This window comes from Macaca mulatta, chromosome 6, assembly GCF_049350105.2.
Source record: "Macaca mulatta isolate MMU2019108-1 chromosome 6, T2T-MMU8v2.0, whole genome shotgun sequence".
NCBI lineage: Eukaryota > Metazoa > Chordata > Mammalia > Primates > Cercopithecidae > Macaca > Macaca mulatta.
The window spans coordinates 189,010,438-189,023,845 of NC_133411.1; the positions used below are offsets into that span (position 1 = coordinate 189,010,438).

General features: G+C 42.6%; 1 protein-coding gene and 1 non-coding gene across 12 annotated transcripts in view; both read right to left on the reverse strand.

The window, feature by feature from the left end:
• The window catches only part of RNF130 (ring finger protein 130), a 111,946-nt gene that overhangs the window by 53,340 nt on the left and 45,198 nt on the right, over positions 1–13,408 (reverse strand). For 4 of the 11 annotated variants that reach the window (XM_015141641.3, XM_015141639.3, XM_028850018.2 and 1 more), the window contains exons 3-4: positions 11,037–11,111; positions 541–791 (exon numbers count right to left, since the gene is read on the reverse strand). In XM_015141641.3, the coding sequence (XP_014997127.2) occupies positions 541–791; positions 11,037–11,111 (326 nt within the window). The remainder of the gene's footprint in view (positions 1–540; positions 792–11,036; positions 11,112–13,408) is intronic. The other 7 variants (XM_028850016.2, XM_028850015.2, XM_077937534.1 and 4 more) reach the window with 2 other exon arrangements.
• Positions 2,807–2,901, reverse strand: MIR340 (microRNA mir-340). The gene has a single exon (NR_032482.1). It is a non-coding gene; the product is annotated as a microRNA mir-340 (primary transcript).

The window sequence follows — 13,408 nt, forward strand, 5'->3', positions numbered from 1 at the left end:
CAACGGAACTTCTAGGATGACTATCCAGAGAAATGTGTTCTGTTGGTCCTCCCCACCTCACCCGTACCAACCATGTCTGAGCTTAGATGACAGAGGTTTTCCACTGATTTCGTTTTCTAAATAGATAATACTTTCCCAGTTCAAAATTCACATGGGAAAGAATTTCACACAGGAAGGGGTAGTATGAAGTCTCCCTAACCCCCCTCCTAGTTCCCATTTCCAGAAACATCCAAAGTTACTAGTTTAAAAATGCAACTATGTGATATTTCTCCAAATTAGTAGAATTATCTAGATAATACTATGATATCAAGCTATCTACCTGAACAGACTATTCTAGGTGATCACAACAAATGTAGTATCCTTTAGGTTATTTTAAATATCCCTTAAATACTTGTGTAGACATTTTCAACATATTAAAATGACTGAGTAAGGTAACAACATTTTTTAAAAGAAAAAACATGTTAGTAAGATGCATGGACACGACAGATGTCTGTGAACTCTGGCTGGTAAGAACCAATCACTGTTGAGTACTGAGCTCACCTGGTTCCTGTCGCGTGCATTTGTGTACCTGATCTTCTGAATGAAGTAGAATATGAGCCATGCTGAAGAAATAATCATCAAAACAATAAAGGATATTGACACGAAGACTAGAGAGCCACGGCTGAAGTTCTTCGGTGGCATTCGAGTTCCAACAGCTATTGTCATTTGTACAGAGATGTTTTTCTCCAGATAACTCAAAATATCCTTACCCCTCAATTCTGTTATCATGACAGCAATAATATCTCCAGTGCCTGTAATATAAAATAAATATATAACTCAAGTGACAGTTAAAATTTATAGAAACATCAAATATATAAACACACTACTTAGGTAACTACCGTAATATCTGGTAATGGAAAGGGCATGGGAACTCCACTTCTCAACTGAAATGAAGCTGCAGCTGGGTATGCTGGCACCAAGTGGGAACATGTAATTTGTTGTGTGGTACTTAAGACTTAAACAGACATAAGGCATAGAACGATTGCAGTGTTAAGAACCATATTAACTTGTCTGACAACTACATTTAAAAAAGAGTATTAAACCAACCAAATGTGACAACAGACAGCAATATAACATTATACAGCAACAGAAGTGTATCAACATCATGGTAGATTTACACTGTAAAATCTTTTCTATTTTAAAATGATCTTCAGAAAGTCTTAATTCCTTAAGAAATGGAGTAAAGTGCTGTTTTTATAGCATAAATTGGTACTTCTTGCACTAATCTAGGAACATTCATGGAGCACCCACTGTCTGTAGAACTAGCGCAAGGAACAAAAACAAGTACAGGATACCACGCTTTCTAATCTCACCGAGACACAGGACACACAGCTGGTAACAGAGCTACAAAGTGCCAAATGGTGGTACCTTTTATTAGTGACATCTGAAACTAACTTGGGTCTTATGTCCGGACTTGAGTGGAGCGAGGCTCCTTGCTAGTTTACCCCAGAACTCTTCTGGAAATCAAATGTTCCAGAGACAGGTCCAGGCTTCAACATTCTGGACTAGTTTGGCATCAAAATACCTCCAGCCTCTAACAGTTGTCCAGAAGTCTGCCCACAGTCACAGGCTATGTAAGTTAATTACGACGATGGTCTTAAGTTGCTTTATAGTTACCTAGACCTTTCCCCTATATAATTTCCAGAAGTAGTAACATTAGAGGAATTGAACATCTATTCCTATGGACAGCAGGAAACTGCTATCCCTTTCCTCCTCCACAAGGGAAATAACTTCCCAGTGTCTTTTAAGAAAACAGAGAAACTTCTATCAATCTATCAGCAATTGTCCTTTCACAAGCTGAAGCTGCTGGTGGCAACATATAACTTCTACATTTGCCTTCTCCAGAGAGACTCTAAGAGGGACCAGGGGTCAGCAGAAGGGAAATAAATATTTTATTTTGGGAAAGATAAAATTATAACCACTTATTTGAATCTGAATAAGGTTTGTACATACAAATGTAAACCAACAAAACAAACAAGCAAAAGTCCCCAAAACTTGTCCTTTTCAATGCTTCTTCAATGAATAACACATTGAAATATTTTGGTTTTACATGTTTCATTTACCACATTTAGCTAAAAGAACCACTGTGTTACATGCAGTCACAGAAGACTACATGCAACTGAAAAAGAAATTCAACAAGGCTGGGTGCAGTGGCTCATGCCTGTAATCCCAGCACTTTGGGAGGCTGGGGCAGGTGGATTGCTTGAGCTCAGGAGTCCAAGACCAGCCTGGGCAACATGGCGAAACCCCGTCTCTCACAAAAACAGGAAAATTAGCCAGGCATGGTGGCACATGTCTGTGTTCCCAGATACTCAGGAGTACTCCTCATACTCCACCCCTAAAGCCTGAGGTGGGAGGATCACTGGAGTCCAGGAAGTTGAGGCTGCAGTGAGCTGAGATCACATCACTGCATGCCAACCTGGGTGACAGAGTGAGACCCTCAAAAAAAAAGAAGAGAAATGTAACAGTAAAAGGAGTTTTACAGAAAATGTAACCCAATGGAACATACACCTTTTTACTACCTTACTCAAAATTCTTACAGCCACTTTATTAGAAGAGCAGTTTATCAGAATACTGATTAAAAATCCACAAAAAAACTATAAAATTAAAGCAAGCAATAAACATCTAATTAACATCTAATTACCTTCCTGAAATAAGAGTTTTCATCAGTAAGTTAGAGACAATCATAAAATAATGCTAAGCCACTTTAAATTTCCCTTTAGAAATCTCTTTTAAAATGTTGTTCAACAGGCCATGATCTGTGGTATAAGATACCAGGTATGGCTATAAAGTAACTGAGACGGATCCCACAAACAACATATGACAATCAGTCTCATTGCTTTATAATCACACCAGGTACAAATGGTTTTAGAAATCAGTTGAGGCTCCCTCTTGAAGACTCAAGCTGGAAAAGGAGTAGGGAAAGCTGAACAGGTAGCCAAGGAAACCAATCCATGTAATTCTATTCAAAGAACACTAAATAAGAACACCAACTAATTTCAACAGGGAAGCTGTTTGGGAAAAGAAGTGTGTAATTATTTCAACCATCCATTCAACAATATTTATTGAACACATACTATGATAAGGCTCCTTTCACCTCTTAAAGAGAGTAGAGAATTACCTGCTCTTGATGCAAAAATCCACGTGCCTTCAGGAGCAAAGGGGAACCTTTCGGACTAGGGAGAGAAGCTGCTCGCAGTGGCGTCCTTACAACAGCACAGACAAGAGCCGGGCAGAGGAGCCCAACCCTGCCGACCAGGCAGGAGGACAGCAGAGAGGCCAGCAGAACGAAAGTCCACCACCGACACTTGCAAAGGACTGGAGTGTTAGCCATTTTAGGTCTTAAATCTCTTACAGAATCTGGTGAAAGTTATATAGGAGTCCCCTCCTAGGAGAAAGGGCCTTCTCCCCAAATTCCACCCCTAAAGCCTGATAGGGTTCAAAGACCCTGACCTAAAGCTGCCTCAGACACTTGACTTTTAAAGATCTGAGGAGCTCTGGCCCAGCTTCAGGAGGGATACACACGCCGAAGGATATGTAGGCATCAGAATAAAGGCCCAGTCAGAGCAGGCAGTGACTGATAAGAGTTAAGAATAATTAGACCGTAGTGTTGTGACCCACATCTGTAATCCCAGCACCTTGGGAGGCTGAGGCGGGCGGATCACAAGGTCAGGAGATCGAGACCATCCTGGCTAACATGGTGAAACCCCATCTCTACTAAAAACACAAAAAATTAGCCGGGCGCTGTGTAGTCCCAGCTACTCTGGAGGCTGAGGCAGGAGAATGGTGTGAACCCGGGAGGCGGAGCTTGCAGTGAGCTGAGATCGCACCACTGCACTCCAGCCTGGGTGACAGAGCGAGATTCCATCTTAAAAAAAATAAAAAATAAAAATAGGCCAGGCGCGGTGGCTCAAGCCTATAATCCCAGCACTTTGGGAGGCCGAGGCGGGCGGATCATGAGGTCAGGAGATCGAGACCATCCTGGCTAACACAGTGAAACCCCGTCTCTACTAAAAAAGACAAAAAAATTAGCCCGGCGTGGTGGCGGGCGCCTGTAGTCCCAGCTACTCGGGAGAATGAGGCAGAAGAATGGCATGAACCCCGGAGGCAGAGCTTGCAGTGAGCCGAGATCGTACCACTGCACTCCAGCCTGGGCAACAGAGCGAGATTCCGTCTCAAAAAATAAATAAATAAAAATAATAAAAATAATTAGACTGCAACACTGTAAGTATCAAAGCATATTTGGGACATGCCCCACCACTCCCATGTCCCAAGCCCTGGGCAAACACTGCTGAGCGCGGTGGCTCATGCCTGTAATCCCAGCACTTTGGGAGGCCCAGGCAGGCGGATCACAAGGTCAGGAGATCAAGACCATCCTGGCTAACACGGTGAAACCCCGTCTCTACTAAAAATAGAAAAAAATTAGCTGGGCGTGGTGGTGGGTGCCTGTGGTCCCAGCTACTCAGGAGGCTGAGGCAGGAGAATGGCGTGAACCTGGGAGGCGGAGCTTGCAGTGAGCCGAGATCACGCCACTGCAGTCCAGCCTGGGCGACAGAGTGAGACTCCGTTTAAAAAAAAAAAAAAAAATCTTTGACGGTCCAGAAGGACTGCTGCTGAGGGAAGAGTTAGGTGTATTCAGGGTCAAGCTGGGCATGGGGCAGAGCCCTGGCTGCCTGTGTCTCCGTGGGTCCTGCTGGCTCCTACTCCCAGGAGTTCTCATCTCACTCCACTGACTTAATGAAAGTCCTTCTCAAACATTTATCCACAATACCTTCAGTGCTTCATACCCAGTCCTCATTTTTCTCTTCACTGATCCCTTAAAGAACTCAAGGGGGAAAAACAGACACATTCTACATTCTTTTATGAAATGAATATAGCAATAATTCTGACAGATGGAGGTTATATCAATTATAGATTTCCTGCTAGACTTGTCAGTTTTCCTAAAATATAGATTTGCCCTGTCACTCTGCTTTGAAAAGCCTTTGATGTATCCCTTCTGTCAAACAAATAAAGTCCAAACTCTTTCACTGGACACTCAAGCATTGGGGAGCCAAACGGCCCTGAGGGTAAGTGAGACACGGGACAGTGAACCCTCTCTGACCCAGTGAAACTGTTGGGCAAAGTGACTGGAATAGTGGTTCATGCAGTCTAGGCAGGACGGAGAGGTGAAGCCAGGAGGGAAACTGGGAGAAAACTAAGAAAGGGTCCGGGAACTGGAAGCTTCAATAAAACTGAATGACAGTTTTACTGAAGACAGGGGGAGAAAGGGAAGAGGCACTGGTCAGGGTACAGGACACAGAAGTTTGCAACTCGAGCTGTAACAATCCTGTGAGATGATGAGGCCCAGGGAGCAGCTATGGGACCAGGCTCCTGGAGAAGTAGAATGGCTGAAGGGTCTGTGGAAGGAATCTCTGGTTAGGTGTTCACTTTCCAGGTGGATTCTGAAGCTGCCCAGGATGGTGGCAGGACCTCTGATGAACAGGGAGCAGTGACAGGAGGGGAAGAACATGACTATGGAGAGGAGGAACACGGTCTGCTGCACAAAACTGAAACTGAAGTCTCCCCATGTGGAAGTGACCGGTTTGGATGTGCTGTACATCACCACCACAGTACCCCTCAGCGCCCACAGATGCACAGCAATGACCAACTTGTAATTTTGCTAATGCTTGAACCTGAGCCTCCTGCCATGCGGCTGTTGGGAAGCCGAATGTGTAAGCTACTGAGTGGTAGTCACTCACTGATAATTCCTGAGGACACTGGGCTACAGTCTGTTGCCAAAAGCCAAGGGTCTTTTATTCTTTCTTCCTTGAGCAGGAAGTTCTTCAATCACATACAAGTAGGGCCAAGGGGCCACTGTACAGCACCCGGATGTCAGCTTTTCTTCTTATGCTATCTCTTGACTGTATGTCAAGAGAAACAAAAGGGGGCAGGAGCAAGGCCCTGCCCAGAACAGAAAGCTTTCTTCCTTCACACAGAGGCAGAATGCGGGTGGGCACTGTAGACAAGCCACCAATCGGTGGAGAGCCACAGACTCTCAGTTAAGAGTTCCCAGGGGCTGCCAACTTTCAACACAGTACAGGAACTCCTATAAATTACTGATCCCTCTCAGCTGAGCGGTTCTATCCGCAGGTCACCTGGATTTAAGTGTTAGACAAGTCTTCTTTCCTTAAAATCTAAATTTCTTTTTTTGAGATGGAGTCTCAGTCTGTGGCCAGGCTGGAGTGCAGTGGCGCAATCTCAACTCACTGCAATCTCTACCTCCCAGGTTCAAGCGATTCTCCTGCCTCAGCCTCCCGAGTAGCTGGGATGACAGGTGCACACCACCACACCCGGCTAATTTTTTTGTATTTTTAGTAGAGACGGGGTTTCACCACGTTGGCCAGGATGGTCTCGATCACCTGACAGGATGGTCTTGATCACCTGACCTTGTGATCCGCCCACCTCAGCCTCCCAAAGTGCGGGGCTTACAGGTGTGAGCCGCCGCACACAGCCAAAATCTAAATTTCTAAATGTCTGTTTGTGGCTCTTGGTTCTCTCCTCTGGAAAAACACCACTGAATAAAACCTGTTTTTCATTTATTGATGTATAAAATACCATCAACCACAAGGTACATCATTATGTATCATGAAGAAAAAAATCTGTCAAGAAATTCTAAGATGTCATCGGATATAAGAAACATTCCCACTTTAAGTTGCACATCCTGGAATCAATGAGAATTCTTCTTTGACATAACAATTCTTAAAATGTTCAAAGACAGCCTCCCCGGGACCCCACTTCAGTCTTTTTCCATACTAATTCTAGAGTTTTAAATCATTCATTTTAAAAAAAAAAACAAAATCTTTTTTAAAATAATCTACAACTTACAGAAAAATTGGAAATATCATATAAAAACTCTTTCTAAAAAACCCAGAACCATTCAAGAGTAAGTTGCTAGCATGACGCCTCATCACTCCCGAATATTTGGCATTTTCCTACAAACAAATTTATAAACAGAATACAACCCCCAAATAAGGAGCTTAACACAGATGTGTCACTACCATCTAATCCCAAAGTCCATCCAAGCTTCTGCGACTTTCCCAATAAGGTTCTTCACAGCAGCTCAGATCAGAGTCATACGCTGCACTCAGTCGTCACGTCACAGCCATCTCCGTCTGTCTGCAACTGTCCCTCAGTCTTTCTTGGTGTTTGTGACCTTAGCACTTTTGAAGACTACCCACGGCCCAGTTGATCTGTAGAAGGTATTTCCCTGTGCTAGATTCAGGCCAGGTGCTGCTGGCAGTAACGACACAGAGGTGAGGCAGTGCTCTCCACAGCGCACACCGCCGGGCGGCCCACCGTGCTCTTCGCGGTGTGCACCGCCAGGCGGCCCACAGCTTTTTTTATCTGCCATTACTGATAAAGTCCAGTTTGATAATTCGGTAAAGGTGATTCCTCCAGGCATCTGCACCGTGAAGTTCCTCTTTTTCCCTTTGTAATTAGTATGTATTCTGTGGGGAGGTGCTTTGAGGCTAGGTAAATATTCCATCCTCATGAAACCTTCAGTTTACTTTTACTTTTTAGATCAGTATAGATTCATGGTTCCTATTTCATTCAATCAGTTAAAACAGCTACTAACATTATTCATTATGACGCTGACATTCTAAATTATGCTTCATAAGACCCTGTGCACAGAGATTTCCTATCCTATTCTTTTCTGGACACTGGTTTTCCAGTGTCTTCACTTACGTAAATGTTAACTACAAATACAATACTTTCAGTATCAAGAGTAGCATGACACTAACATCTCCCTACATCTGATTGTGTCCACAGGGATACAGCGTAAGATTTCAATAGAATTTTTTGAAGCCACGGCATACATCGGCATACACGGAGTTCACATGACTGAAGGTTCCCAAGCATTCTCCTTCTCCACTTGAACTGTCACTTAAGCCACATCTCCACAAACCTTTGCTATACTCGTTTTAACCCATGTGCAGGTTTACTTAATGAATACTTCCTCTTATTTATGTTTCAAGATTTCACCTCCCCAGTTTTGTGCCCCTTTCAAGTAAGATGCTTACATTTATGCTTTCTTACAAGTTTTTGATAAAAGAATTTTAAATGAGTGGGAAAAGAAATGATAAGTACAGAGTTAGGCATTCTAACCAAGAGAGATTTAGGTTGGGAGGAAAGTGGGCTACAGAAGCTTTCACACCAGGCACTAGAACTCTAAAAGGCCTCCAAATCTGTTATTTACATTAAAGAATTTATAAATCTGAGAATTCACTGAACTGAATAATTAAGTAAATAGATGTAGGATGGCAAGAGCCAGGTTCTTCATTTAGGAGTGGGAGTTCAGTGATAAGAAAGGAGAGAGAGCTACAATGATCCATGTGGCAATGTATTAAAGTTGGAGACCTAAGTATGAACTCATTGTTAGCTTAACATCAACACAGATGATTACAGATAGAAATATTTATAGAGGCTGGGCGCGGTGGCTCACGCCTGTAATCCCAGCACTTTGGGAGGCCGAGACGGGCGGATCACCAGGTCAGGAGATCGAGACCATCCTGGCTAACACGGCGGAACCCCGTCTCTACTAAAAATACAAAAATTAGCCAGGCATGGTGGCAGGCGCCTATAGTCCCAGCTACATGGGAGGCTGAGGCAGGAGAATGGCGTGAACCCGGGAGGCGGAGCTTGCAGTGAGTGGAGATTGCGCCATCGCACTCCAGCCTGGGCGACAGAGTGAGACTCTGTCTCAAAAAAAAAAAAAAAAAAAAAGAAATATTTATAGATACGTATATATGCAGGAGTTAGGATACATGCATGTATTTCCTTGTTCTGTCAGCTGAGAAGGCCCAGAAGCAACAGGCATCTCGGCAGTAACATTACATCTAATGCCTGGATCTTGGTTTTTAATACTACTCTGCCAATAAACAGAACCAGGGTTCCTTGGAAAAATGGCTGATTCTAGGACTGATGTGTCATTACTGATTAAGTTCAATAATGTTCAAGGGGCAGAAAATATATGCAAAAGGAGCCTGGCACATCTTAGAGCACCAGAAAGTAAGAAAGTGCTCAAAAACTAAACCAAACCAAAACAAAAAAACAAAAAACCAACACCCACAACAATGGAGGCATGTCAAAGGACACAGGAGCCAACACGAAGAATCCCCAGTGGCCAAAGATGGGATAATTTGAGTAACAAAGTTATACTGTATCACAATCCAAAGTATAAAATAAATTCTCATGGGTCCATACTGATACAAATAAATGACTGAACAAATTAATAAATGGAGCAGAGGCAAATCACCCATGCACAAAAATTCCAAATAATTCTGTAGATGCTCCACCCTAAGGGAGATGGAGCATAAATCCCCACTTTCCAAGTGTGGGGTGTACTCAGTGATGTCAGAAGTTATTGTACGGAAGGGGAAAACAGGAGTTAACTTCACAGTGGAGAAGCTGACAGACACTACCTCAGCCAGGTGACCGAAGTCAGCATCACCAGTGGTACCTCACACTGACAGCACGTAAACTCGATACGATAGGATGCATGCTAATGGTACTTTATAAATCCCTGTAGTCTTCCTCCCAAAACCCCATATCCCTAGCCTAATTATAAGAAAATTATCCAACATGTCCCAGTTGAAGGACATTCTACAACATGCTGGAACAGCAGTCCTCAAAGCTGTTGAGGTCATCAAAAACAAGCAAAGTCTGAAAAAGTATCACAGCCAAGAGGAAACTAATGGATCATGATGACTAAATGTAATGTGGTGTCCTGGGTGGGATCCTAGAACAGAAAAAAAACTAGGTGAAAACTAAGGAAATATGAATAAAGTAATAGACTTTGATTAATAATTATGTATCAACATTAGTCCACTGTGGTACAACAAATCAACATCTCACATGGTACCTAACAGAGGAAACTGGGTGCGGGGTTTGCGGGCATTCTTTGTACTATCCTCACAATTTTTCCATAAATGTAAAACTGTTCTAAAAAGTAAAGTTTTTTTTTTTTAAAGACTCATTATATAAAAGCGAACAATTTCTCATCAGAAAAAACGTAAGCCAGAAAACAACAAAACAACGCCTTTAAAGTGCTGAAAGGAAAATTCTGTCACACAAAAATTTCTACCTGTCTTTGAAAAACGATGGCAAAAAAAGACACTTTCAGATAAATAAATGTTGAGAGAATTCATCACCGGGAGATCTGTGCTGCATGAAACGATTTTAAAAAAGGGAAATGACACCAAATGGAAACTTGGAAATTCAGAAAGAAATAAAGAACAGCAGAACTGTTAGTATGTAGGCAAATATAAAAGCCTACCATTTTTTCATGAGTTTGGCCATTCCCACTCCCTTCACCAATGAGGGGCCCCTTTTCCTTCTTCCTCTAAATGCTCCTCAAACGTAAGTATCTGACAGTGGGTCTCATCTGACAGTGGGTCTCATCTGACAGTGGGTCTCATCTGACAGTAGGTCTCAACAGGGGCAGTAAAGCTCTCCTGGGGGTGTCTGGAAACCCTGTGGGAGGGGACTCTATGCTGTCACAGGCCTGTGTCACAGGCACAGGGGACTCTATGCCACAGCTGGTGGCACTGTGACTCTATGCTGTCACAGTGAGAAAAGAGAAAAGAGAAAAGAACACTTGCCTTGTCCTCCACTTCCATTCTGAATCGAGAAGCACTGTAAGCATCACTGCAGGGGTAAGAGATCCCCACCCAGACCTCTAACATCCACAACCTAAGGCTGCATGATTCTGCTTAGCAGCTGTGCCAGTGAGACCAACTCTTGAGATCCTAACTCCAAGGTCAGGTCCATCACCATATGAACTGCTATCGGTTAAGAATGTCTTCCATCCTGGAACCAGGAAACTGATTTCTAAAACAGTATTTCAAACCCATGTAGATCCTTTATATGGTTTTACCTGCCTCCTCTTCTACTGCCAGTGAGAAAAGAGAAGCACAGAAAAGATAAAGTAAATCAAGTGACGACTTCAAACAACCCACCTGGGACACAGAGCCTGCAAGGAAGGCTAGTGGACAGTCTCATGTATCTGCTGGTGGAGGCACTCTCCAGTTCTACTTCAGATGTAAAGAAAAAAGGAAAATTAAGAGCTTATGGAAGTTTTAAAATGGAACCATTGCATTTATTTTTTTAAAGGCTATTTTTATTTTTTAAAAGCTACTGCTTAAGTGTTTCAGTTTTAGATTTTGATAATTACGAATTTTTTAAAAAAATGTATGAAACAGATGGAAGATACAGTAGAAGTATGTGCAAACTCAGGCAAAAATATAAATGCAATTTAAACCCTGACTTCCTGCCATAGCAGTACACTTCAACTTCAAGCTCCATCTTTTCTAAGGTAGTTAAATCCACATTCGATTAGAAGCTAAAAAACTTTAAATGGCAAAACAATGGTATACTTATATTCCTCATTTCCTCGATAGGCATTTAGAATAAAGAACACAGATTTACATTAAGTGGCCCAAATTACTGATATTTAAAGGTATTCTACAGTGTGTTGGTGGTTTCTTTTTACTCGTTTTCATAAAGCATTTTTTGTATTCACAGTGAATCTTCTGTATTTTACAAAGTGTGACATTTTTCTATTCAATGCTAGATAATATAGAACTAAGTAAGTTTTTAAGAGAATATGATGGAAAAAAGGTGAAGAGCCATTCAACTAATTTTGTTCAACCATCCAAAAAAAATACCCAGTAAGAAGCATCTGATATTGCTGATTGATAAAAAGATTAAAAAACAACATTATTATTTGGTTACACGTTTATCTAAATTACCTCATCTTCCTTTCAACAATGGAAAGAATGTCCACAAAATTCTTACAGACATACAGATAAAATTACAGCTATTTCAATCAGACAGTGATTTAACACAACTTAAGATGATTAAACAGTAACAGTAAAGTCTGTATAAATCTTTAAAAACCAGGAAAACAGATCCATAATTTTCAGACAAGTATGCATTACTGTAAACTATCCAAGAACCCATAACTTCCCCTTCACACTACCACAGATCCGCTACCTACATGACAAAGAACTCACTCTGCTAACCAGAGGTAACAAGTGAAACCACATACTGAGTAGCCTTTCCTGTCAATGACGTCATGGACAGGGCACTGGCACAGATGTCCTTCAGTCACCAGGTGAAGGGCATGTTTTAGAATAAACAGGACCAAGCTCTTGCTTGACAAGGCAAGAAAACAAAATGCTTACACTTACACTGGTACATACAGTATATATGGAATACTTATATTCCAATGTGGAATTTTAAAATTAGGTATAAAACATAGCCTTAAATGAAAAGAAAGCTTAACAACCAAACTAAATATCTTAATAAAATCATTTCAGTGCAACCCATATTTATTTTGTTCAGGGCATTTTGCTGACCACTGCAGAGAACCGAAAGACATGACACAAACTTTAACTTCATGAAACTCTGGGCTTTTCCTTACTGCCAGTCAAGTATGCAAAGAATGACAACATGAAAGGAAAAGGACAATACCGTTATGGAGGTACAGAGAGGGCTCTGAGGACTGCAGGAGCCTTGGACTACAAACTCAGTAAGAGCAGTGATCTGGGTGTCTCTCCTTTTGACTTTTACCAGTTCTTACTAGTTCATATTGAAATGCACAGCACAGAGAGCTGCCAAACCTACTGCTTCTGCCCTACAATGAAGGGAGGGGCAAAACTGGCACACGGTGAAAGCATGGGTCTCTGGGTCCATCCCTTGAGACTGTCTGGGGGGGTGGGGGGAGGATCCTGGAATCAGTGTCTTTCCAATTACCGTATGTGATTCTGACACAAGGGCTCTTCAATTTCTGTAGACAGCACCATCCTACAGGGCGAGAAGGGTTATCTGTGGAGGGAGGAGCCTGGAAAGCAAGGAGTTGCCACTGTATAATGACTTTCTCTGAGTATAAGCAGAAACAGAAAGGCAGAGAGCTATAGCATACAAAAGTCAGAAGAGGATCATAATTCCGGAGATTTATCATGAACGCCTGGCTGAAAAGACGAGACCCAGAGAAGCTTCTGATGGAGTGTGTGCTCTCTGTGCTACTTAACGTGAACTTCTCACCCCATTCTCAGGACAGGCTTTCAGCTAGTGCAGCTCGCCGGACTGAAATGGGACCTTTCCACAACCACTGTCTCTCCCACCCCGAGCACGGGCTCCATTAAGAACCCTATCAGCCAGGACGCACGCCTTCCTGCTCCACTCTTCCTCTCCACGCTTCACCTGTGGGAACTGCGCCTTGTAGGGCTTCTGTTGCCACCACTGGCTCCCTCCACACTCCCACCCAATGCTTCCTGCTGGTTTTCCAGGTCCCAATTAGACGGCAGAGAAGAAGCTAAGAACCCTG